This window comes from Panthera leo, chromosome A3, assembly GCF_018350215.1.
Source record: "Panthera leo isolate Ple1 chromosome A3, P.leo_Ple1_pat1.1, whole genome shotgun sequence".
NCBI lineage: Eukaryota > Metazoa > Chordata > Mammalia > Carnivora > Felidae > Panthera > Panthera leo.
The window spans coordinates 130,343,824-130,371,062 of NC_056681.1; the positions used below are offsets into that span (position 1 = coordinate 130,343,824).

General features: G+C 52.4%; 1 protein-coding gene across 1 annotated transcript; it reads right to left on the bottom strand.

Moving 5' to 3' along the window:
- Positions 1-928: 928 nt before the first annotated feature.
- Positions 929-27,239, bottom strand: TRIB2 (tribbles pseudokinase 2). Its single transcript, XM_042933648.1, has 3 exons — positions 25,562-27,239; positions 20,521-20,813; positions 929-3,429 (listed from the first exon to the last, which is right to left on the bottom strand). Exons 1-3 carry the CDS (start codon positions 25,829-25,831, stop codon positions 2,961-2,963), a joined length of 1,032 nt encoding a protein of 343 aa, XP_042789582.1. The 5' UTR covers positions 25,832-27,239; the 3' UTR covers positions 929-2,960.

The following is a 27,239-nucleotide window of genomic DNA, read 5'->3' on the forward strand; positions in this document are numbered from 1 at the left end:
TGGGCAGGTGTCTAGAAAGTTCTCACACACAGTTCCCTCTGCTTAGTGCTACCGGTTTGTCTTCTGTCATTACCCGAAGCCCCTTCTTTCTGGATTCTGATTCGGCTGCTTCCAGGACACCTCCCGACAGACTTGGGCAAACCTGGGTTTCCATGAATCCGTGTTTACCCCGCTACTCCATTCTGCCCACCACCTTCGTTTGTTCGCCTTTCTTTCCTGTTTCCCTAACCTGCACTGACGTGACAGAGAAAGCAGTCACTCGACGTTTTGGGGTTGAATGGACCCCCTGGACTGTAGGAACTTCTAGCAAATGGGGTGCGGCATAGATGGGATTCCCTGTAGGGCCCACCTACTTTGACACCCTGTGGATCCGCCTTGGGGAAGGGCTGCTGGGTAGACATTAGTTTCTGGCAGTCGGGTGGTCTCCTTGAAGGTTTCCAATGGGGCTTGCAGCAGATAGGCCTTTTCCTAGGGAACTGTCTGGAAGCCTGGGTGATTTGAGTGCAGGAAAGCTTGGCTCCTTCAAAACCACCATACACTTGCCTGGAAGCCGCTGGGATCTAACATCCTAGAGAGCATGACGAGCTTCAGGACTGAACCGACGGGAGTCAGCGCCTGACTCGATCCCTTACAGGTGCTTTAACCCCAGGCAAGTTATGCACCTTTCTGGGCTTATTTCCTAATCTGTGATGGGAACATAATTCACACCTCCGAAGGCGGCAGTGGCGATGAATTCAGTGAGATACCCCCTCTAAATTGGCCAGCATAGGCCCAAACGCGACGGAAGCTGGCTCTCGCTTTGTACCAACAGTCGCAGTGGCTCGGCCTACAAGAGCGAACCCCCGAGAGGACGTCAGGGGTTCCGGGCTGGTGCGCAGTGCCCACAAACCACAGACGGCAGAGAATCATCATTTGCAGGACCCCGGAATTTTAGTTAAATACGCACAATTTTATTGATTGAAGAGATTAGGACAAAAACATTAAACCAAATACAGGACAAAGCACCAGAGGCCATAGATTCCCAGCATGCATGCCACCAACCTTTCCTCCTCCAGGGGACTTAAAAAATAGGGGACGGGGAAGAAAAACAGGTCCTTCTTGACACAGCACCATCTTCAGAATGTGAAAAACAAAAACAGAAACAAAAAAACAAAACAAAAAAACCCAAACAAACAAAAACCTCTCTCCTTTGTTATCTTCCGTTATCAAAATAGAATCATGGCCGCCTTGTCTCCTGACTATGAACGGTTAAGCCGCCCTCCTGGGAACGTGAAGGCTGAGCCCCTGCTGAACAGGCATAAAGCATCCAAGGTCTGCACATACATGCTACATACTATAATGAAGCACAGATTCAAGTAACATTTACATACTAGAGTCCACGTGTTACCTACCCAAAAACATGACCATTTCACAAAACGTATACAGGCGGTAAAATCCAAACAACTGAGGTACTGGAAACACAAATATTTATGCCAAAAGTGTTCTGTATCATACAGCAATAGAAAAGCCGTAATAAAAAACAGTTGCCACTCGAAATCAAACAAAGCTATCTAGAAAAGCCAAACAAAAGGTTATTTCAGGGACAGAGATACTCAAACGAGGAAAAAAAATATATATATAAATGTTAACTACAGCATGTAACGTCATCCCAAGTCAACCCGTAATTGAAGTACTCGCTTAATACATCACAATGTGACATTTTCCTTAATAAATAGAAGAGTTCTTGAAAACACAAAGGTGCGTATTGGGACAGAGAGCTGTTTGTATTTATAACATCCTAGCTTTCAGCTGATGTTTCTTCCCGCTTGTCTCTACCGAGGGTTTCTGTCCAAACCAGAGGGCCTTCCGAGCCAAAAGGATCGTTCTTCCTAAAGGAAACAAAATAGCTGCCCTGGATTTCATCACGTGCGACAACCTGCTCTGCGTCACTGGTTATCCAATAAAACAGAGACAAGAGGTTTCGTTGAGACCAGAGTGTTGCAAAAAGCTTCAGACTCTCAATATGCCCCTCCCGCTAACCTGGCCCCGGTGCCATCGTCCCAGCAGAGAGGACCATCTATAAGGCAGCCCTCCTTGTTCAAAGGAAAGAAATTCGGGAGTGGGTTTCTCTTTTTTCCTTCCCTTCCCTTCCTTTCTTTTCTTTAAACTCTAATAGCGGTAATGCCTCTGGAAGTTTGACTTCTAATAGCTTCCTGCCACAAACCCATGGACACAAAACAGAGTAACTTTGTTAAAGGACAGACTTTTTTTTTTTTTTTTTTCTTCCCCCTTCAGGGAGCAGAGCATCAACGTGTCATTTCCTGACCAGGATGGCAAATCGTTTATTTAGAAGAAATGAGTTGAAAAGAGCGATTAAGAGACACAAACTGGACTTTTATTTTCTTTTAGCTTTAGCACCCAGGTTTCATGTCAGTCTGTGTGCACCGAATTGTTTTTTAAATGAACCCCATTAATAATTATCAGGTAGGTGGCTGGCTTGTTTCAAAAAAAAAAAAAAAAAGAAAAAAGGAAGAAAGAAAGAAAGAAAGAATCCTTGGCCAATTGTACCTTCCCTGAATCGTGACAAGAAGTTAAAAGCTAACAGTGCGATGCCAAGATGTGTGGTTGAGGCAGAGAGTTTGGGCTCCGTCAGGATCTGCAACTATTTTGGAACAAATGAAAAGTGGGGTAGGCAGCAACAGCCCCGCTGAAAGGGTGGGCTCCGGGGGCCGCGTCAGGGAAGGGGGAAGCGCCAGGGGCTCCCACCCCTCCGACCTGACCCCAGACTCCCACCCCACATCTCTCGCCCCCATGCTACATGTTCGGTCAGCTCCTTGAAGGTTCTCCTTCTCTGAACCGAGAAAACGTTGAGTGTCAGTGTCTGTCTTAACACCAAGCCAGGCGACGTGCGTTCCCCGGAAGGACTTTCCTCTGCCCTCTCTCGCTCCCGGTACCTGCTTAAGTCTCTGTGGGGCGTGAGCTCAGTTAAAGAAAGGGTCCAAGTTCTCCTCCATGTTGACATCCGGCACCAGCTGATCAGACGCCTCCTTAGCACCATATCCTGAATTCGAGACGCTAAAATCTGTAGAAAACCAGGGATGGTCCAGAATTTCCTGCGAGGTCAGCCGCTCTGAGGGCTCCCGCCGCAGGATGCTTCGGATGAGGCACTTGGCCTTGGGGGACAGGGTCTCTGGAATGTTGAACTGGCCCCGCCGGATCTTGCTGAAGAGGGAACTGGGCTCAATGTCATGGAAAGGGTACCGCCCCACCAACATGGTGTAGAGCATCACTCCCAGGCTCCACACGTCGGCTGCTTTGCCCGAGTAGCTGCCGCTGGTGTTCAAGATCTCTGGGCTTACGTAAGCCGGGCAGCCGTGCTTGTCTGACAGGGAGTCATCGTCCCCCCGCAGGATGTAGGCATCTTCCAGGCTTTCCAGCTTGACCCGGGTCCTGCAAGAGAGAGGAAAGCGTGAGCTCCTACGGGCGCTCTGACGCACACGAATCTCATCGCCGTCACATCACACGGCTCCTGCTTTAATGTTTCCAAGACCATTCATTCATTCATTCATTCAACCAGCCAAACATGACTTCTAGGTGCCTTCTAGGTGCCAGACACTGTTCCAGGGCAGGAGGCCCCAGGAGTGAACAAGAGTGACAGGGAATTTGCACGAGGCTTAAGATCTACTGGGGGTGGGAGGGTCCCACACCTCCAGCGAGTAAACAGACTCTAAATGACTTGACTATCTCCCCATCTCAGTGATGAGGCAGTAAGAGACCCAGTGCTATTCTCAAAGACGCCCTTAGGTAGTGATGGGGAGTCACAGGATTTGGACTCCGATCCAGCCAACTGGGAAGCTCCCAGAAGCTCTGTCCACACGTTCCGGCAAGCTTCCGGCTGACGTGATAGAACACGGTATGGAAGGACCTTTTACTCAACGGTATCTTGGCTTTATTAACAGTCCTTTCGGTACACATGGAAGATTTTATGATCCCATTTTACAGATAAGAACACCCAGGCTCGGAGAGCTTGAGTAGGAATAATTTGTTCACCGCCTTTTAGCTGGGAAATAGAGAAGACCTGCCCCACACTTTGCTTCATCAACCTGTCCCTCCTTCCCCAATACCAAGCTGCCTCTCCAGGACACGGGCAGGGCTGGGGAATGTATTCGAGCGGGCATCCACTACCAGCAGCTAAGCCCTCCCAGGGCTGACCTCCCCTGGCCAAGGTTTGCTGTGGAAGTTGCCTCCCGTCCTGCCAATCACATTCCCAGGGGCTGGTCCCTGACTTACGTAATACTAATGTGACCTGGTTGCTGTATCTTCTACCTGTGACAACTCACGCACGATGCTGATTTCTCACGAGTGCAGGGGCATGTCTGTCGATCTGCCCTCGCCGTTTACTTATTTATTTATTTTTTGTTTATTTATTTTTGAGAGAGAGATCACACGAGTGGGGCAGGGACAGAGGGAGAGGGAGACACAGAATCGGAAGCAGGCTCCAAGCTCTGAGCTGTCAGCACAGAGCCCGACGTGGGGCTTGAACTCGTGAACCGCGAGATCATGACCTGAGCCAAAGTCGGTCTCTTTACCAGCTGAGCCGCCCAGGTGCCCCTGCCCCTTGCCATTTAAGGACGAATGAGCTGGCTGACGGGTTCCGGGACCCTCCTGGATGCACTCCTGAACAGAGACGGAGAAATCCCACGTTGAACTCAGAGTCCCCAGGGCCTAGCACCCATCTCTGCACAGCAGGGCTTGACGTGACCACTGGGCATAAAATAAGTGCTCAGTAAATACTTTTGGAAGTTAAATTCCTAAAAATAATACGTACTTGCAGTGAACAAAGCTGAGGACCGAGATGTGAAAGGACTTGTTCAAGGCTGACGGCTGCCCCCGACCCAGCACCATAAGCCCCTAAGACCGGCATCTCTCCTTGATTCAGGGGCCTTTCGAGAATTCCCGCTTCCCTGCCCTGCCGTTCCTTGAGTGGAAAGCTAGGTACCGCTACCTTCCAGAGCTTAGGATGGAAATCCTCCTCCTGTTCTCCCGTCCAGAACCCTCCACGGCTCATGTCCAGGAGCTGTCAGACCGCAGACTCGGGCCCATTCCATCACACAGACGAATGCCTGCCACGAAGGTGACAAGGGACAGGGCTGAGGGGCCGGAGTGAGGGGGTAGGGCCTCACGGACAGTGCCTACGAGGTCCCGCGAGGTCGGTGTCATTGCAACAGCTGCCTCCTTCATCTCAGAAGTGCGCACCAGAGCACGTGTCCTGTCGTCCAGAGGCGCCATGGGGCTCAAATGGCCGGGGAGGAGGAAAAACCGCAACGGGGCTCTCCTCCCAGATCCGACTTGTGACTCGGGTCCATGAACTACTGATCCTCCTTCTCCCTTGGGCTACAGGGCTTACCCCTTCAGGGCGGTCACCAAGGCTACTCAGGGAGCCACGGAAGCAAGACGAGGTTCAGGGTCATCAAGTTAGCTCTCTATAAGCAAAACGTGATGAAACCCTGGGTTGATTCTAAGATCTCATACTTGGATTACAGAAGTCTCAAAGACTAAGGAGTGACCGCATTCCCCTGCACTCATTTCTGTCCATGAGCCATAAATGGCCGTGTCACTGGTAAAGGGACCGGGCTGGGAGCCCGGGGCAGGGGGACGGGGAAGACAGGGGGCAGATTCCAGGCCACACTACATCTTTTACCAGTGGTGTGGCTCTGGGAAGTCAATCTCTTTGTTTCTTTTTACATTTTTTTTTTATGTTTATTTTTGACAGAGAGAGAGACAGAGTGTGAGCAGGCAAGGGGCAGAGAGAGAGGGAGACACAGAATCGGAAGCAGGCTCCAGGCTCCAAGCTGGCAGCACAGAGCCTGACGTGGGGCTCGAACCCATGAACTGTGACATCAAGACCTGAGCCGAAGTCGGACGCCCAACCTACTGAGCCACTCAGGTGCCCCTCAATCTCTTTGTTTCTTAAACTTGAAGAGGGGTGCTGGACAAGGTAGTGTCCTTTTTAATTTTAATTTCTTTTTATTTATTTATTTTTGAGAGACAAAATGTGAGTGGGGGAGGGGCAGAGAGACAAGAAGACACAGAATCCGAAGCGGGCTCCAGGCTCCGAGCTGTCAGCACTGAGCCCGACGCGGGGCTCGAACCCACGAACCACGACATCAAGACCTGAGCCAAAGTTGGACGCTTAACCAACTGAGCCACCTGAGCACCCCTAATTTTCTTATTATGGTACAGTATACATAAAATGTATCATTTTAACCATTTTTCACTGGACAGTTCAGCAGCATTGAGCGCGTTCGCACATCCGTCTGGACCAGACAGCCTGAAAGTCTCTGCCCGTTTTAACATCCTGGGATTCGCATCTATAGCAACGCGCCCTCGTTCCTTGCTCGCCCATATTCCACTATAACCTGGAACACACACGCTCTGTTCCTCTCCTCCCTCCTCAGTGAATGATCTCAAGACACAGGAAGGGCCTAGATGTGTTGATCTGGAATGGGGCTGCTGGAAAGCAAATCTCCTTCTTCCTGCTGCTCTTTCTAACCTAAGGTGGCAGGTGGGGCAGGCCCACACCAGCCTCACGAGATGTTCCGGGATAGGAGTTGAGTCACGGAAACCCAGAGAGGGGAGGGGAGGGGGCTCAAATCACGAGCCCAAGGAGGTTCCCTCAACAGCCTCCTTCGCCCGACCCTCACCAGCAGCAGCCCCGCCTGGCTCAGGAGCTGGCCAGACTCCTGGCCTCCAAGGTCACTGTCGTGACAGCAGAATGCCTACAGGAATAACTCCAGCTGCTGCGGCAACGATAATTAGCTGTGCAGCAAGGGACGGTCCGGTGTCCAGTGGGTCTGGGAGACGTTCTCCCCAAGGCTGCGAGGTGAGCCCCAGGCCTCTTGACCCCCCGCCCCGTTCCAGCCTCTTTACGGTCCCTCAAACACACCGACCACCCGCCACAGTCCTCCCGGAATGTTCTTCTATCAGATCCAGGGGCGTCTCACTCCTGCTCACCTTCTTCCTTCTTTCAGGTCTCTGCTCAAAGGAGCTTCATTAAAGAGCCCCTGGCTGACCATCCTACATCCTGTAGCACCCGCCCCCGGGACTCGCAGGCCCCACAACGGCGCCGGGAATCGTCGTTCAGTCCTGCATTGGTTCCCGCGGTCCCTGCAAGGGCGATCCCCTCGTTGCCACCTCCAGGAGCTCAGGAGCAGGTGGCTGAGGTCGCTTTGTATGTGGAGAACATCGCCTCTCTTTATGGCTGTATCTCCTGCACCCAGACCGGGGCTTGCCACACAGCAGACCCTCTGAGAGTGAAAGGGACAGTCACACCACGTCAATCAGAGTGAAAGGGACAGTCACACCAGGAACCCCTCAGAGCTCCAGTGTGCTCACCTCTGAAGGAACAAGAGCCCTGCTCTGCCCGCCTGGCCGGGATTAAGAGGATGTCAGGTCGAGCATCCACGGGAACAGGCTTTGTAAATTCCAACACCTCAGTCCCTGGTGGGGTGAGGACAGGTACAGATGTGCCTTCAGACCCATGAACTGCTCCTGGCGGAGCCCTTGCAGGGGACAGACGTCACCACCTCAAGCTCCTTATGCTAAACCACATCTGCAGCCCTTTTCCAGACTTATCCCCTTCCAGGACACAACACTTGACGGCGACGGTCACCTTCCCCCTGTGACCCACCCGCTCCCCCAGGTAGCAGAGACCCTATTTCCACCCCGATGCCTCTTCTGGAACCCTTTTCCAGATCAGAGGAAAAAAGCCTTCACCCGTGGCCAAGGGTTCAATCTTGTTGAGGAACCCACTCACCGGCACTCGCCTCTCTCCCCCTCCACCTCCAGCACTTGGTGGCTGTGCAAATACCCAGTGAACCCGAGAGCGTAACAGAAAGGGCACCCACGTGCTGCTGATGTTTGTCTGCCCCCCCCCCCCGCCCCAGCTGACCCCCCACTGCCCTGGCCACTTCCCCTGCCTCCCTTCAGAAGCCGGGCTTCGGATCCACCTGTCACGTTTGGCTCACTGTGCGATGTGCCAGAGTGTGCCCTTCAACACCCGCCAGGTATCTACATACACTTCCTCTTTAAAGTTTCTAACATCAGCTTCCAAGGCAGCAACTGTCATCCCTGTATGTGGACGCTGAGCCCAATGCTCAGAAGGGGTGAGCCAGCAAGGCCAGCGAGGCCAGTCGGGGGCGGGGCGCTCACCTTTCCCTTGGCTCCAAGCAGCCAGCCCCCCCTGCCCTCGGCCTGCCCCACCCACCCGAGCACCCGGCCCAGGGAACAGCAACCAGGGCGTCCCCGTCCACGAGACCCCCTCCCCGGGGCAGCACACACGCGCCCAGGGCCAGGGGCACCGACATCCCAGGCAGGCAAGGCGAGAAGAGGAAGAGAAGCCTAGGAAAAAAGATGGGGAGGAAGGGCAGGGTTCGCAAGCATTCTTCTGACCTTGTCTCCTTCTCGGAACACCCCGAACTTGTTTACATCAGTCCTGGGTGAGAGTCAAGGCAAGCAGCCTGGATTGCGTCTTTTAAACCAGAACCTTCCGGGCGTACACGTTGGGACCCTGGGGCTGGGCTGTAGTCCCAGCGCCAGACCTGCCGCCCAACTGCAGGGACCCTCAGAAGGTCTCTGGGGCTTGGCTTCCCCCTCTGGGGAGCAGGGCTGCCCCTCTCTCCTCTTCAGAGCGTGGGGGGAGGGGTGCCTGGCAGAGCACCTGCACCTGGCCGCTAGGGACGATGCAAATGAACCCTCTATCAACTTCTGCTGTCCCCTGATCATAAATTCCCAGGCAAAGGAATCGATTTCCAGAACAATCAACAAGGGCACAGTGGTCCTAGGAATTCAGATGTTCCACTAACGAATGGGCAGGGCATTTAAAGTAGGCACTGGGGTTAGGGACAGGACGTGTGACAGCCATCTTCTCCGTTTTTATGGGGATTAAACGAAACAACGCAAGTACCTTCCGAAAAGCCTAGCACAGGAAATCTGCAAAGAAATGGTGGCGACTCTAACCCATCTTATTAGTAAGATAAGCCCCACCCCGCCTTCAACCCCAGAGCCTACGAGACAAGACAGAGGAACAAGCCTCAGGCAGATCCAAGTGGATGTGAATTCTCTGCCCATGTTCCTTCCTGGGCCCTTTGCACTTGTTTCCCCCTTGGCCTGGAATGTTCTACCCCCAAATATGTGCCCTGCTCATTCTTCTCACTTCCTTAACTCCTAGGGAAATCAGAGTGGGCTACCGGGAGGCGGTGGGAATAGAATGGTACATGAAGAATAGAGGCAGGGAGGGTGGACAACTGCTGTCACCAAAAAAGCTACGAATGACAGTGGCGACCTCCAGGCAGCTTCTTGGAGGAAAGAGCCATTAGCCTGGGGTGGAATCCACTTGGCTAAGAATCTGTATCCCTGCATGCATTTTGCAACTCGTCCCTGGCACAGGCAGGAACCAGCCTGCTTTGCTTTAATTTCTGAATGGAAAAGGCTCGCGCGGGGGCAGCCTGTGCACTTGGCTACCGGCCTTGTGCCATCAGATCCCCAGCCAGGTGAGGAAGCCAGACCAGCAGGATACGGCTCTACTCCCGCCTCCAAGGAGCAGTGTCCCACCCACTCGCAGCCGAGGCCTGCATGGCTCCCCGTGGCCCCAGGCCCAAGACCAGTGTGACCACAGCCAGACCTTTCGGCCTCAGTTTCCCTTCTGTACAATGTAAACATACCTGCAGGGCCCGAAAAGGGCTCTTCTAACTTCAAAATTCTCAATCATAAATTGTCTTTAATCGAAACTACAGGAACTGCACTGTCTCCTCCGTGACAGCTTCATAATAACAATGACAATTATGGTGACAACAACAGTGACCGTGAATAAGACATCTACTAGGTGCTGGGAGTTTTTCAGTCCGCATCTCTATTTCTCATAACAAAACTGAAAGGCAAGTATTATGATACACGCAAACCTCTTTAGAAATAAGGAAACTGAGGCACAGGGGATTAAATGTCCTAGCCCGCAGACGGGATAATGGAGGAAACAGTTCTGAGTCCACATCTGGAGGCTTTTCGTGCTGGTGCCCGCCCCAAAACACATCCTGTCACCAGCAACACAGATTTCCTGAGTGACAAAGACAGAAAACCTGTGAAAGGAAGGCCCCAGGTTTACTGAGCACTAGATCACAGACAAAAACCCACACTCACGTGACCTAACTGTGGAAGCTCACGAGGCAGAGAGAGGCGGCTGGACCCTCTCATTTCCCAGACGAAAACACTGAGACACAGAGAGCAGATGTGACTTGCCCAAGGCCACCTAGCAAGCGATGGCAGAGCTGGGACTCAAAACCAGGTTTTCAGCTTCCAAATCAGTGCTCTGTCCAAAAAAGTCAACAGTGGCCTGGCCAAGCAAATCATGCTTTGTCTTTAAACCTTTAAACACCACCTTGGGCTCTCGGCAGGAAGGGATCAGGACAGGGTGGGCCGGGGTGGGGCTGGGCTGGGAGTTCAGCCAGACCAAGTGGGCCTGGCCGGGACGGGAAGTCCGGTGTCCTGAGGTCAGTGGAATTCAGAGAAGTCACTGAAGGCCATTCCATGGGGGGGGGGGGGGGGGGGGGGGGGGGGGGCAGCGGTTGTCCAAGCAGGCGAAGGGTCAACTGAGACAGGTCAAATGCGGCCAGGTCTGGCTTCACTCTGCCCAGTACTGAAAAGCTGCCCTTGGCTGCCAGCTGGCTTGTGCAAGCAAGGGTCTCACCAGGGGCTACCGCTGGGGGTGCCCAGCCACGGACTGTCCCACACCGTAGGCTGCCATCAAGCCGACGTGACAGCCACAGACTGCTAAACTCTGCCAGATAAATCGTCATTCAAGTTCTCTGCTTCCTGAGTGCGCAGATTTTCTCCAATAGTTACCCCTGAGAGCCACTGAAGTACCAGATCCTGTAGATTCAGTGACCAGACCGACACCAAGGTCAAGCTGCTTCCAGATCAGCAGGAGGGCAGCAGGTAACCAACAGGGAGGCATGTCGGGTCCAGGTGAGGGAAGTCTACAGGGAGGGGCTGCTTGGTTCTCCCAGGTGGTATATCCTCTCACTACCTGACCATAGTCAGGGAGGTGGGGGGGGGGGGGTTCCTGCACCCGTGTGATGCGCCAGAAAAGTCACAGCTTACCAAGATGAACGAAGTTGCTAGGGAACAGTACGGTCGTGATGAGAAGCCCGATCCGACTCAAGCACCCAGATGTTTCCACAGCACCGCTGGCTGGCCACAACAGAAAGGCCTGTGCTGTCTGCGTGCTGGTGCACGTCTGAGCCCTGACACACTATGACCACAGGACAGCGGGGAAGCCATCGCATCCCACCCCTGAGGCCGTCCCACTGCAGGGAGACACCATCCGAGGGCAGCCCGTGTCTCCACAGGAACAGACGGGGAACCCAGAGACAGGCAGCGCCGCTCAGAGCTCCTCCTCAGTCCTCTGTTCAGGACTCCTGCTCCTCTGCAGGGAGACGCGATCCCAAAGGATCCCCTGATCCCGAGTCAATCGATTCAGCCTTTCAGAAAAGGCTCCGCAGGCAACCTCCTGCCAGGGCAGGACAGCACTGCTCTGAGGGCCCACCCAACCTGGATTCTCCCAGGGAGAGGGAGCCAGGCGCCCCTCAAGCTCCTGCTCCGGCCCTGCTGCGTGGTCAGGCTGACTCAGGGTCCAGAACATTCCCACCCAGGACGACTGGCAGGGCAGCAGCAGGGCTCAGGCCAAGTCCCTCTGACCCCACCGACCCAGGGAGCACTGGGAGCAGTGGTCCAGCGCTGGGCCAGGCAGGGATTTCCACTTGGCAGAGTCCTAACCTGGGCCTCACCCAGATGGCCCAGGCACATACTAGACCGATTCTGGGAGCCAGAAAACCTGAGCCCTGCTCTGGGTCACACCGCCAACACGTTGTAGAACTTTGGAGAAGGGCATTCCCTCCTCATTTCTTCATTTGCAAAAATCCAAGGGTTGGGGTTAATTCTACCTCTTACCCACTCCTCCTTGATCCCACCGCTTGGGGCCTGGTTCAGCCTCAGTCAATACACATCCATTCTGCCCATACGCTTCCAGAATCACAACCTGACCCCATCCTGTCTTGTCTAGAAAAACCCTTCAGTAGCATTTCCTGGATTTCAGGTCAAGTTTAAGGACAAGGGCATGCACCCAGGCCCTAGACCTGTGCTTCCCTCTTTAGTCTTATCTCTGACCCCCATATAGCACCCTCCACCAGTACATCATCCCCCCTGCACAGGCTCATTCATGTCTCTTGGCCTTTACTCATCCTTCCCGACACCTCCCCTTCTCTCTACTTCACTCAGACTAACCCAAGAAGGAACCTATTTCCTCACTGACGCGGTCATTCTCTACACCCCACTCCACCGCTGGAACATTCTCTTCCTGCTCCCACAGGGCTCTCTAATGCCCACCCGCAACCCGTAACATGGTACGAAAAGTCACTATTACACTTTGTCTTCCATCAGGCAACAACTCCCCTTAGCGATTCTTGTACCCCTAACACCTAGCGCTGTATGTGGTACAAAATAGATGCTTAATCAATATTTGCAAAGTAGCACGACTCCCATGTCTCAGATGCCCCCAGCTCCAACATGCTGTCTGGAGTTCAGGGTATCCGGGCATGATTCTGCTTAAGAACTGTACTCTCTACAGTCCAAAGAAATTTCAAACAGGCTGGACTCTATTTCATGCTTTAGAGAAACTCCCAAGAGTACTGGATAAAGGACATTTAAAATGTGTTTCCATCTACTGCCTCCTGCCATCAATATATCTAGGGGATTTTTCTTATAATATTTATGCCTCCTGGGCGTAGGGGGCTATTCACACACCCACTTAGACAACTGTCAGACATTCACCAAGTATTTACAATGCCAGTCCTGGGCCAGGTAGGGAAGACAGAAAGATAAACAGACCCCATTTCACAGTTCTGTACAGAAAACAAAACGGGACATCACAGGACTGTCCAGGGGGTTAGTGAACTAGTGGCCCATGACTGCTCAGAGAAGGTCAAGCACTGAGCTTCACTTAGACTCCGGCCGGTCAGGTCCTGCTGGTGTTTACTTGTTGCCTATTTGCATGAGAAAATTCTTTCTGGGGATCGGACACAAGGGGCGGAATTTTAGCTGGTGTCCATTTCCAACAGCCAGTGTGGTCTTTCCAGAGCCTAAGCTCGGGAGTCCCATATCCTGGGTACAAATCCCCAGGCCTCCCGCTGATTAGCTGTGGGACCCTGAGCCTCAGTTCCCTCATCCATAAAATGGTGATAATAGCACTAACTTACTGTTTTTTGTTTGTTTTTTTTTTTAATTTGAGAGACAGTGAGAGCCTGTGAGCTAGCAGGGGAGAGGGACAGAGGGGGAGGAGGAGGAGGAGGAGGAGGGAGATCTCAAGCAGGCTCCGTGCTCAGTGCAGAGCCCAATGCGGGGCTCGATCCCACGACCCTGGAATCATGACCTGAGTCAAAATCAAGAGTCAGAGGCCCAACCGACTGAGCCACCCAGGCGCCCCTCCTCACTGGTTTTAAGCTGGTCTGGTGAATATACATACAGTGGTTAATTCGGATTAAATCAGTTCACTTAACTGCCCTTGTATTTAGAAGAGGGCCTGGCACATGGTGTATCTAGGTATTATTTCACTAAACTGTAAGTCCCACGAGGGAAAGCCTTCGGTCTCGTTTGCCACGGCAGTTGCCACAGCACCTAGAACAGTGCCTGGCCCGTGACAGGTTGCTGGGTAAACAGAGGGATCTCCGGGTGGTTGGGTGGTGAGGCCCAAAGCCGGCAGCTGATGACCAGTCATGACCGCTATCCTCTTAAGGCTCTGCAGTGCGCCCGGCACCGTGCTGGGCACTGGAAGTTCACCATCTCCAACCCACGCCAGAGGAGGTAGGCCAAGGTCAAACGGCTCAGTGAGGCAGTAAAAACTCCTACGGCCGTGCCCTTGGCCTCACCTTCCCAGGGTCTCAGTCCAGCCCGTCAACTAACTGATTAAGCCCAAGCAGTAAGCAGCTCAGCCAGAAATCCTACTGAAGGATGCCGACTATTTAGCCCACTTCTAAGCGAGGAACCCTGAGAATGCTCTCCCCTCTCACTGTGATTAGAGAAGCTTTTCATAAACGCGACACCCGGCCACAGACACTGACCGCACTGTCTCAAATGTCATTCTGTGCAAATCATTAAATCCAAATGGCAACGATGGGTTAATTTCTCATTTGAGGCGGAAGGCTGAAAGGAGCTTTCTTTGCAAAGATGTCTCCGTGGGAGACCGATAAGACGGAGCCTTTCAGGGGCTCCCGATCTGGGGAATGATCTAGAGGCCAACGATCTGTACTCACCCCCACTTCTCTCTTCTCTCATTCCGTCATGAGAATCCAATCTGAGACGCACGCGCTCAATAAAGGAGATCTTCGTTCACGCAGTGCCCACCGTGTTCCGGCAGCAGGGAAACCGAGGCAGCCTCAGTCCCCAAGAAGCTCCCAGCCCAGGAGGAGACGGGGACGGTCTAGGGATGCACGTGTACAATGTGAGAGGGGAGACTGCAGGGGTGCTGTGGTCGGGGGGGGATCGCTTACCCATCCAGGGAGAAGTGGGGGAGTGAGCCTTCCCCAAGGGTTGGCATGCCTGAAGTAATAAGAATGGTCCACATAAATAAGTGAATTCCAGGAGCTCTGTCTCCTGGGAAGCAAAAAGGTAAGATATTTTCCTGAAATACGGTGAACTTAGCACTTAATGTAAATCGCTACTAACGAAAGAAAGCAGGACAGGATCTCTATACTTTGCTAGATACTGAAAGAGAGAGAGACTGGCAGGTCAGGGCAACACAAGGCCTGGGCCCCACAGGACACACAGGTCGGGTGCCCGGGTAGATGGTTACACGAGGGCCCCCAGGGCTGCGGGGTTTCTAAAAAGGGTCCGGCCTCCCTCCCGCAGAAGCAGGCACTGATTAGCTTCCACGAAGCAGAGGAAATCAAACCTGTGACGTCAAGAGATAAAAATCTTCTAAGCAAAGAAGAAACACGTACAGAGGCATGTTTCTCCATTCACATGGGGTATTTCTGTGCGGTGAAATGTCAACACTGAACTGCGACCGGGGGAGCAGGGCGCTGGGGGAGGGGGGTGGCAAGGAGCCTTGTCCCAAGGGAGAAGAGACATCAAGCTGGCCGAAACAGGCACCACGGTGGGAGCCCCAGGCTGCAGCAGCTTAAAGGGCTCCCCACATCTGAGTCGGCCAGCTGGCCCTGTGTCACCCAGTGTCATCCTGTCACTAAGTGCACAGGATGTGAGGACCGCAGGAGCTACCGCTGGCTGATGGCTGATCAGGTTCCAAGCACCGGGTTCACCCGCATTAATTCATTTAATTTCACAAAGAAAGTCTCCTTGTTACTTCCACTCTGCAGAGGAGGCAATCTGGACAGAAGAGCTTATGTAACTTCTCAAGATTAAGTTCAGTAAGGAGGGCAGGAGCAGGGCCTAGAATCCAGTGCCTCGGCCTCCCCGTGGGAGTAAGGGGTCTTCTCCCAGCCTCGGGCCTTCCCCTGGAGGCTCAAATTCAAACACGAGGCCTCCCAGAACGGGCTGCCCGGGCAGAGCGGCACGGTCACTGCCCTCTATCTAATTCAGGGCTCCCACCCACAGGGGGCCCCTCTGACCCCATCAGCCCATCTCCGATTTTACTGCCGAAACTGTGGACGCAAAGGGTGTGTCCAGAGCGAGCCCAATCAGGATAAGGGTTTAACTTCCTCAAAACAAAAACAAAACTGCAGGTCCGTGCTGCAGAAACGTCCCAGGGACGGAGGAGACAGCAGCAGCACAAGGCTGGGAACACCGCGGCCGCGCGGGGCCGGGGGAGCGCATGCGCCTCGAACGCTCCTTCCCCTGCGGACATCTCGTCTACCTCGTGGCCTTGCTGAGCCGCCCACCCTGCCCTTTGAGCTTTTGCCCTGCTGGTCACCGGTCCCACCCCCCTCCCCGCGGCACTGATGCAATGCCTGTCATTAACCGAGAGGGCAATGTGGCTTAAATCTGAACCCTTAGACCCCCAAGGGTTCACTCCTTGTGAAATGGCGGCCCAAGGGGCGGAGCCCATTCTCCATGCACTTCCGGCGCCTTGGGAACGGCTCTTCCATAGTGGCAGGCACCATGTTACCCATGACTTTAGGAGCTGCTGGCCATCGCGAGCCCCTGCCCCACCCTGTGCGCCTCTGGATCACGACACTCAGCTCTCACAACCACCAACAGGGATGCAGACCTTACTTCTGTTCCGAGGAATCCGCAGCTCAGAAGCATTAAAGGACTCCTCCCAGACCGGGTAGCTAATGAGAGGTAGAGACAATCTGCATCTAGAACCCAAACCAAAATAAAACGGAAGCCAAAGAATCTGAGGTGCTGCGGCTTCAACACAGCGAGACAAGGCACACTGCCATCAGGCCCTAACAGAACATGGGGTGGCATCTTCAGAGCTGTTTCTGGGAACCTGGACTGATGGCCCTCACAGCGCCACCAAGAATATTCTCACGGGTTGGTCATGGATTCAGTTACAGTGCAGGATCTGAAATCCATGCATAGGAAGTCAGCTCACAGGCGGGTCTCCTTAGGAACCCGGGGGGGGGGGGGGGGGGGGGGGGGGGGGGGGGGGGGCGAGGGCTTTCACCTTCAACCCCTTGCAAGAGAATCAACCAGTAAGAAGCACATCCTTGAGAGATCAAAGGCCATGCGCAAAGGAGGGGTCTGGTGATGGGAAGCTTAATAACACAGGACTTCCAAAAGCCTCCTCTGTGTTTTTCCCCCATAGGACCAATGCATAAAGGGTCCGAACACAGACACAGACTCCATCGTTCAACGTTTCAAAGGCCTTTCCAATTCAACCCATTGTTTTCTTACAGGTGCCATGACGTCAGGAGAGGCATAGGCTCTAGTGCTATCGAAATACCTACTGAGGAGGTCCTGCTGATTAGCATGGATGGCGAGAGCTGCCAGCAGCAAGGTCCCAGTGAGGTCCCAGACCACTGCCCCCCCGGGCTGCTCCATGCGGGCCACTGTGCAGACCAACAAAGAGAAACTCTGCTGCGAAACCCAATGGCTGTTGGACACACGGAGGGAGAAACACGTTGAGTGACAAAACCAGAGACTCACGCTCTGAGAACGAGACGTTAAAAACCAAAACGACAAGGAGAAAGGCTACAAGGCATTATTCCTCTTTCACAAAAAGTTTGACAGCTGGCTGGAAACAAAGTTCCTATCGGCTACCGATCAGAACATTCAGAGTGTCCTTGAGAATGAGAGCGACCTTCTCAGAGCTGCCCAGACGGAGACGCCGATCATGCTAAGAAGGACAAGTCCACCGAGCCTTCAGCAAGGTGAGGGATAGGGAAAGAGCTCTGGAGTCAAATGGTAGGATTTCCAGGCCAGCTCCATGGGCATGCCGGCAGTGACCTTGAGAAAGGTCACTTAGCTCCTGTGCAACCCAGTCACCTCGCCAATCAGATGAGGAATCTTCCTTCCCCCTGACAGTCCCGCAGCGATGCGAGGCTGCACGGGGCTCAGGTGCTCTCAGACACGCCAGGGACAGATGATGACCAGCTTCCTCCCCGTCACTTACGTTTCCCCTCTCAGAAGGAAATTGCTCTCTAAAGTTAAAAAGGATTTAGCTTTGCCATGCGTGCTCCGGTGAAGTATTCTGGTTTCACATTCACATGGGATGCTTCTTTCTAGATCTTTCTAGAAAGGGTCATGCTCTTTTGCAAATGTCCAACACAAACTCCAAAATCAACACCAGAAATGCACAGTCCTTGTGTCGGAAGCTTCTGACCTCTTGGCATTTCTATTTTTTTTTTAAGTTTGTTTATTTATTTTGAGAGAGAGGGTGTGTGCATGAGGGGAAGTGAGGGAGACAGAGAATCCCAAGCAGGCTCCACACTGTCAGCATGGAGGCCGATGTGGGGCTCCAACTCAGGAACCATGAGATCATGACCTGAGCCAAAATTCAAGAGTTGGATGTTTAACCGACTGAGCCACCCAGGTACCCCGACATCTTGGTATTTCTTCTCTAGGCACTGGGACATCAAGGATTTTTGCTTTGCCACCATAAAGGACAAGCCAGGTCTGACTCAGCCCCTTATTTGTTTCCAGCTAGCCGTGGGCACTGGGGCCAGCACACCCTCACCCCGGGGCTCTGATTCCAGGCAGCAACAAACATGACAGGACTGAAGGATGGCCCCCTGGAGGCCCCAGAGTTTACACGTGCCCCCTTGTTCTGACCTGGGGGCGTCCACCCTACTGTGACCCACTTCCTAAGTATGTATTTACATACATGTGCTATCGCTGGACGCACCACCCCCTATACTCGCTGCCGTGTGAAATTCCTCTCTAAAGAGGCACGATCAAAGGTGATGCTTAAAAACCTGGACCCCCGTGAAAGAGGGCATCGTTGCCCTTACTGCCCAGGGCAGGCAGATGGATTTCTTGAGAGCTGATTTAACAGAGCACAGGTCCTTTCCTGTCTCTTTCCTGTCTGTCACGTAGAGATTTCACACATTCTGAGTCTTCCTCTATGAAATGAACACAAGGATACCCACCCCAACCTGCAGAGAGAATTAAGCTCAACAATAACCTGTTAACCTCTCATTTTAGAAGTTAGAGTTACTCCGTGTCCAAGAAAGGTAGCACACAGAAGGATAAAGTATCTCTGTCGGGATTCTGCTGGGAGTCACAGCCGAACTTACTTCCCAATGAGAATATTCAAAGAAGCACACACATCTATTGTAACGCAGAAAAACCTCAGAACCAATAAAACAGAGCCAGGACAATAAAAGGATGAGAAACTTGAGCCCAGAAGGCGGGGACCAATCTAAATGGTCAGAGATTATTAAAGATGAAACCGGGGTACAAACCCGAGTCTCCAGGCTCCGAGGGCAGACACATCTGAGCTGAAGACGAGAAATGGTTAAGTGTGGCCCCAGGTTCTAGATTTCTGAATGGCTCCCTCTTCTTCAGTTTATTAATAAGGGTCAAATCCCTGCACTGTAAAGGACCAGGATACTGGCTGCCACAAATGCCTAAGATATCTGTTTATGGGTAAAAATGTGGAACAATAACCAATCTCTGTGGCCACGGGCCCTCTGAACCTTGAATACTCAGCTGGATTGCAAATGCTCATGACATTATCCCATTTGGGTTAAGTAACCACAGGCCCTTTACCTTTGCTAATCCCAAAATGCTTCCCAGACATTTCCCAATTAGCTCAACCCATAAAGATGAAAAAAAACAAAACAAAACAAAAAACGAAGTGCACACCACCCGACGTCGAGAAGCAGCAGCCTACGATATCACAGGCCAAACTGACTGGAAGGTAGGAAGGTCTGAGAGGAAGATCTGTACCAGATGCACAGATCTGCCCAGCGAGTGAATGAATGGCACGTATCGGCTTTGCACTCAGGACGGCTCTTAACAGCTCTGTGACAACGGACCTTCACTTCACCAACCACTTTCCTAGTAGGAGGTGAGGATGCCCAAGGCAGTCGTGGTAACTCCACGACCCACGTGTGTAGAAACCCTAGAACAATTTTTGGACGAGTCGGCAACGAATATGAATCCGTGGCCTCCACCCCTGTGAGAACTCACATTCTTCAAAAGAGAAAAGTAAGTGGCTTGGGAAGAGTTTTAACAATGGAAGTCAGCTGGAAGACAAAGCAGGCCCCAGTGGGTTTGCTCAACAGAACGCGACGAGTTAATGGAAGAAGCGTGAATGGAACTCAGATGCCCAGCAGCCTGTCCAGCTGTCGCCTCCAATAAGCCAGACCTTCACCCGGCTGTGCATCTGCACTGGAAGGTTCCTCACCGGCAACACGGGTCCTTCCCACATTGGCCGTAACATGTTCATCATCTTTCAGGTCTGGTCCGACATCGCGTCTCCTATAGAATATCTTTCTTGCCTTCCAAGTCCTAGTTAAAACTCACATCCCAGCCCCCAGTTCCCATCCGACCCGGGAGATCATCTTCTTTTAGGGCTTGGAACATTCCTTTATAGGTGAGTCAACTAGCTCATGCACACGGATCTTCAGAGTACTGAGAATTGTGATTTATACACGCACACTTTACTGACACCCACAAGCACCCTGAGGTATTCCTGAATGAGGGAACGAACGAATGGGCTCTAAATGACTGATGCCAAGCCCCGAGCGTTCTGAAGGCACGATTGTCACCATCGTGCCTCGTGCACCTTGAAAACGCCACACAGGCTTGCAGCCACCCTTCAGAGCTGACGACACCACAACAAAAATAACGACCGGGTCACAGACTGTCCTGGCACCTGCCCTCTGAGCATCCCGTAACGCCTTTAGAGGAGCAGCGACTTGTTTTCCGAGGGCGCTTAGAACGCTGCAATATTCATTCACTCCCCACCCCCCCACCCCTGTCCTCCCACCCTCTCTTCTCACCTGGACAGCAGGCAGCAAAAAAAAAAAAGTCCATCCTGGACAGCCTGTTAGAGTGTCAGGTCTGGACAGGAAGGGTACTCACCTCTCTTCGTCCTTAAAGATGAATTTCCGCAGCTTTAGGTCCCGCAGCACCAGCCCCCCGTCGTGGCAGTGGGCCACGGCCGAGGCGATTTGGTAGAAAAGTCTGGCCGCCTCCTCCTCCCTCAGCTTCTTGCAGGTGCGGACAAAGGAATGCATGTCCCCATAGCTTCGCTCAAAGAACACATAGGCTTTGGTCTCCCCCAGGAGAATTTCGGTGATTTGGTTGATGTTGCTGTGGGCAGTCAGGCAAAAGCACGGGGCCAGGGATTCCTGGTAGCAGCTGATATCAAACACCTAGGGCAGGGGTCACAACAAGACGGAGAGTCAGCGACCCCTCTTGTACGACCAAGAAAATCACAGGGTGCGGGCACCTCCCACCGTACAGGCTTCTGAGGGGACGAGAAAGCACACCGAACGTGGACCCAGACCACACCGGCCCTGCCGGCCGCTCCCAAAGCTGGGTCGCCTTGAATAAGCCGCTGGATCTCTCTGAGCTTCCGAACGGTCACGTGCAAAATGGGCAAATGGCGCTTGACCCACAGCGTGGGGAGGATTATACGAGCAAATAAAGGTCAAAGCGGTTTGCGCGAGGTCATACAGCACACAAACGGGAAGTCCCGATCACCTCCGCTGAGACAGGAACAAAAGCAAAATCGGAAGGTGGCCCACCCCGAGCTGCACAGACGACACCTTGTTCGCCTTCCAAAAGCAAGACGGAGCAAAAATGTACATCTCTGTACCACTACAGCGATTGTGGACAACAGATTTTATGCTTTGCAACTACGTTGCACAGCACTGTAAGACCTGAGCAATTAACAGTCAAAAACGTAGACTCTGCCTTAAGGTTATCTAATTCAGTACCTTCGTTTTACGGATGTGCAAATCGAGGCTCAGGGAGCGAGTCAAATCAAGCCCCAGCGGCAGAATTAGGAATAGGACACAGGCTGTTAATAGGAAAGCAGACACGCTTCTCTATTTCCTGCACGGCTATCTAGCTTAATGAATCAGTTATGCAATGATTTTCTGTGAATCAAAATTAGCCTGTGAAATGCCACCTCATTGTGGGGTTGTTTAAAAAGAAAATCCATCCCCAATACCTTTCTGAAAGCAACCTAAGAGGGATTAACACTACCGAGAATTTTTGAGGTCATAAGAAAAAGCTTTCATTCATTTTAAGACCTCCACTAAATCAGGACTACAAATCCCTGGGTTTGGAATGTGGTTTTCCTATCTGCCTGGGAATGTGGGCACATGACTCTGTTCTGTGCCTGCAGGAGTGAGGGGCAGGCATGAGGGGCTTTGCTGGAAAGCACTGGAGGCCAGGAATGCTCCAACAACACTCAGTGCTACAGGCATACCACCATTTAGCTTCTTAAATCTTTTTTCATTAGTTAGAACATCCTCTCCTTGATCCCCATTTTGCAGCGTGGCCTAGAAATCACCACACCGAGGCTCTAATCCTGGCTTGGGCCCCAATAATCTGGATAAGATGGCTAAAGCACTCAGGGTCACTGGGCCTCCCTCCCCTTCAGAGACGGAAGATGTTGACTTAGAACACCGTTGACCTTTTTTGGGTCCCACAGGAGAAGCTGGTAAGAGCTCTGTCCCCTCTTCGCTGACAATGCCAGTCTCCGACGCACGCACAATAGGGGATTCATTTTTAAGGGGACTCACAGACCTTCCCAAACCCATCCAGGCACACAGGCTCTTAGGATCAAAAACCGAAAGAAATCGGTGAGTCCAACAAGGATAGTGAGAACCTCAGAGGGCTGGTGCTAACCCGGGGCGAGGAAGCAAAGTAACAGTAACGTTGTGAATGAACCATAATGAGGCATCTCAGGAAGACGGCACGGCTGCTACCACTATAACCTAAAATTTAAGAATGAATACTTCATTATCTCCAGAGACCACAAATCACACCCTGATATTGTCAAATGATGACCTACGAGCAGTGACCTCAGAGGTCCATTCAATTAGGAATCCGAAATGCCCTGAGTCAACTTTAACACCCAGGCTGTGGGCAGCAGAAACCAAGTAAAGCCTCAAAAATTTCACAGAGAGTAACAGACATGTTGCAGTGGCTAACATAAACACTCTGCATTATGTAACGGGCATGCTGTGTTCTGAAGCATCAGGCTGCGGGCTCCAGTCGCCAGTGCTCATGAGTTAACATTATTTACAATCTCCTTCTTCCTTCAAGTTGCATTTTTTTGAAAAATAAAAGGGGATTTTTTGCTCAACACCCTCAATCTGTTATCCTGCTCTACTGATGAGAAACTGAATGGACACAGAAATTTCTTTAAAAAAAAAAAAAAGAAAGAAACATATTCACGGCAGCTTCAAGAAATAGCCAGTACCCTTTGTAGAAGAGATCAAATTCCAAGATGGTGGACAGAGCATGAAAAACAAAACAAATACTTAGGTTCTCCCAAATGGGTAGGAACCAAACTTTTATTAGCAGCTATAACAGGCCTTTATGGGGTTGGACTGGTATTTAAACCATAACCTTCAAATGCAAAATCAAGCCATACGCCTGGTTGCCGGCTTCTTTTAAATGTTTAATTTGGAACCTTAGTTACATAATGTGACAGCTGAGATAAGGCAGTGAGATTAGGCCATCATTAATAGCATTTACCAAAAAAAAAAAAAAAAAAAAAAGTGCCCATTATGCCAAGGCACTAATTATGTCAATCTGCACTGTACTACCATCATTTCCATGAAAATGATAAGGTAAAGACCCCCTGAAGCTCCCTTCTTCCATTTGCCTAGCTTAAAGTAGGTTCCTGGAGACAATAAACAGGCTTGCTTATGTTGGTTAAATGACCCCGAATAGCATCCTGTAGAATTCTCTCTAGGGTCCTCTATAATAATGGCATCTTTACATTCGATCAGTTTTTGCAAAGACTTTCTCCTTGGGTCAACATAGAGCTAGGAGACATGAACTCTATATTCTGAGACATCAAAAGGAACTTGAGGCACTGTGTAGATTTCACAGTGCCCCACAGTAAGCTGAGTTCACACTGTATTTCTGAGGGTGGCTCATGGAAGCAGCCTTATAAAAACCACTTGGAGCTTCCTAGGATATGGACAAGGGTGCCTGCATAAAAAGTCGTCACCCATGTCACCTCTGGTAGAAAGGCAGGAAAACAGAGGCTGCCGTGTCTTAAAGGGATGACCTCTGTCCAGCGGAACAATGATACTGCACTTAAATACGCTCGCAGCCACACAGTAATTGGTGAGGGGCTGATTCAATCTTTGCAATAACTAAACCAGCAGATTAAGTACAGTTTCAGGCCAAAGAGCAAGTCCACGGATGACACTGTAAGGTCAGCCCCAAGTGAAATATGCCTTGAAGAATCTGGAGGGAGAAAGAAACAGCAGGGGCGAATCACCTCTGCCTTTAAACAAAGAAATAACAGCAAGATGCTCCTGCAGAATTTGGAGGCAGAATCCCTTTCCGTGCAAGCGTCTCCAGCCTTTGAAAAATATTGAAATGTTGTACTGAAGTTGAGCAAAAGGAGTGAACACACTCACTGCGGGGCGATTGTGCATATTTCATAGGACAGTGGCAGCTCGGTGGAATTCATTCATTTCAAAGGATGACGCCCCTATTGTGCAACGTTGTAGGTCTTCTGAGAATTCAATCCAGCTCTGAATAGCCTACTGAATTTTGGTTAACCGGGCACAGTTGCTCTGAGTCTCAATAACTTGGGAGAAGATGCAAAATACCAGATGCTCAGTACAAGGAGAGAGCTATATTTAAAGAGTCCCTGACTTTCCCAAGATCTGAACTGAGCAATTGCAAAACTGACTGAAGCCCCCACAAAACCCTTATTTACACTGCAAGAGTCCAGTCCCCTATGAAATAAAGCAGTCTGTGGTTGATGGTAAAAGTGTGATGCATTTTTTTGTAGCACAGCTGTGCAGAGTGCCCATTTCAAAGACAGCAAAGGTCCTCATTGCTCACCACCCCTCTAGCCTCCCCCCCCCCAGACCCCCAGGAAAACCAAGAGTGAGCAAATGTAAAAATAAGTGACAATGAATTCTTGATCTATGTCCAATGCCTGGGTAGCGGTAGGCTCTACTCTATTCTCTCTCTCTCCCAATCTCTCTCTCTCTCTCTCTCTTTTTGCAACTATCCCCCCTCTCATCCCCCCTCCTCTGGAGTGCACACACACAAAGACACACACACCAGTCACTGTTGGGGGTCAGAGACAAAAAGGAAACTGAAGTGCCCGGCTCTGAATTAGCACTGCGAATGTCTGGGGCTCCAAACGCCAGCCTGTAAACCATACAGGCAAAGGTGTGGGCTGGGGGTGGGGGGCGCGAGGGGGGGGTGGTGTTCAGGCACGGAAGTCCGGAGATGAGAAAAAACGAGAGGAGAGAAGGACCCAAAGGGCTCACTATTTCCTACACCCTAAGGTGCGCTGGCGGCTTTGATTTCCACCCCCAACCCTCCTTTCAAGGCTGCAGGCAGTAGAGAGCTCTTTGTAAACTCCTTCCCCGCGCTGGGCCCTGGCTCCGCCAGAGGGGACACCTTTGTGTGTGTCTTTTAAAGGGCACCTTCCGAACAAAGGTTCAACACCTGCACGCTCCTAAGAACAATGGCTGCGAAGGGAACCCAGACATCAGTGCCTTAAAATTAGCGGGGGATTCCCTACTCCACGGTGGAAGGGGAGGGGGCTAGACACAGGGAGAAATCCCTTGGGCGGCGGGACCCGGCCTTGAGCCGAGGCGCTCCACAAGCGTTCGGGAGCACGCGTGTCCGCCGTGGCCCCCGCGCCGTCCCCGCCGCCCTCCCCGCCCCAGGCTCTCCCCAAAACGCCCCCGCCGCAGCCCGCCCCATTGTCTGCAACGCTCTAAAAACTTCGCAACTAGCCGAACGTGAACAAATAAATAAACCCATTTAACGAGGCCACGGGTAATTATCCCGCGAGTCTCCCTCCCCAAGGCTCCGGAGCTCGGCGACCTCCCGCCCCCTCCAAACAGCCGGGGAATCTTTTTAAAAGACAAAAAGCAAAAACAAACCCCGGGCTCTTTACCTTGCACACCAGCTCCTCCCCGCTGTGCAGATGCACGGCACGAAAAACGTGGTCTCCCTCCAGAGGTTCCAACAATAAGTATTTCCCGATGCAAGAAACGCAATGCGACAAGTTCGGAGTCTCGGGCGGGCTCGGGGAGCCGAGGTTCGGGCTGAAACTCTGGCTGGGCTCGGCGGACCTTATAGACGACAACTCTTCGAAATCCTGGGTTTTGTTCCGCGATCTCCCATATCTTGCTATTGTGATGGGGGTAGACCTGTGTATGTTCATGAGTGTGGGGATCGCACTCGGCAAACAAAAAACCCGCTGGAGAGATGAGTCGCTGGCGAGTGCGGCTGCAGGCGCCTCGGTGCCACGGATTTTAAAAGGGAACGAGAGGGGAGGGGACGGGAGAGGGGCGACGTGGAGAAAGAGTTAGAAGCCCCCAAATGGGCGCCGCCGGGCACCTTGTCTGCTCCGAGCCCGGCTCCCGGGGGTGCTCAGTCGGCAGCAACTCGGGTCCCTTTGTTACCCCAAAGCAGCCAGCGATCTGCAGAATCCCGGCACTTTTAGTTTCTCTCTCTCTCCCGCTCGCTTTCCAACGCGGATCTAGCTAGGCGAGTAACCGGATTGCTAAGGTGGGGAGCTGCAGCGCCCGGTCTCCCGAAGCGATCCCCACGCAGGCTTCCGAAACGCAGACGGGGCGGAGGAGCCCAGCCGTAGTTCGTGCAATCTTCCAGGGGCGCACGGCGGCGGCTCAGTCTCAACGCGTTAGAAAACCAAACAAAAAGAAAAAGGAAATAAGCACGGGTCTACCGGCTCGCGCCGCACGGCAGACAGAATCCGCGCTGCACCCCCTTTTTTGGTGGAAAGGGTGGGGGGCGTGGAAGAGGGGGCGCCGGAGAGGGTAGTTACCTACGTTTTAACTGTAGATGGCGTCTGAGGCTTTTCCAAGATCGCAAGAGCTCTCCAAAATTTAAACAAACAGACAAAAAAAGAACAGAAAAAAAAAGAATAGCGAGGGAGCATTTAACTTGGAGCGGTCAGCGCTACCAACAAAAGATTGCAAAAGCCGGGCACGGAGTTGCGGCGCGGGCCGGGCGCAGGTACCGCGACAAAGCCCGGGTTGGCCCGCCGGGCGGAGGTCAGCACAGGCTCATGCTGTCGCTGCTCGCTCGTGCTCCAGATCGTCCTCCGAAAAAAGAAAAAAGAAAAAAAAAAAAAAAAAAGGGAGAAGTGCGGGCAGGGACGAGGGTGGCTCGGCGGTCTCCGATTCCCCCGGCACGAGCTTCCGGGGGATCCTCCGGGCGCTGGAAGGGGATGCGCCCCCAGCCCAGCCAACCTGCGGCGTTCCTTTCCCGCTGGATACCTGGATCTTGCCTTGGAATAATTTACGACAACTCCGTCTCCCCTACCCGAAAAGCCCAAATTGCCCGGTGGGGTCTGTTTTGGAGAAAATTGATGGCTCTTCTTCTTCGTCTTTTATTATTATTTTTTCTTTCTTTCTTTCTCCCCCCGAGGTAAGCGGAATGTGTATTTAAAATTGAAGGGGATGGCCGATCGTGCCCGAGGCCAATCCCCGAGCTCAGCACGCCCGCAACTCCCGGCGAGGCGGTATTAATAGTTACTTACGTGGCCGGGGATCTCGGAGCGAGCGGGGCCCTGTGTGCGCGGGTGTGCGCGCGCGCGCCTCGCTCGC

Coding starts and splice junctions, on each gene's coding strand:
- TRIB2 (XM_042933648.1), bottom strand. CDS start 25,831: ATGAACATACACAGGTCTACCCCCATCACAATAGCAAGATATGGGAGA. Junction 20,814..25,561: donor GGGAGGAGCTGGTGTGCAAG/GTAAAGAGCCCG, acceptor CCCCTGCCCTAG/GTGTTTGATATCAGCTGCTA. Junction 3,430..20,520: donor ATCTTTAAGGACGAAGAGAG/GTGAGTACCCTT, acceptor TCTCTCTTGCAG/GACCCGGGTCAAGCTGGAAA.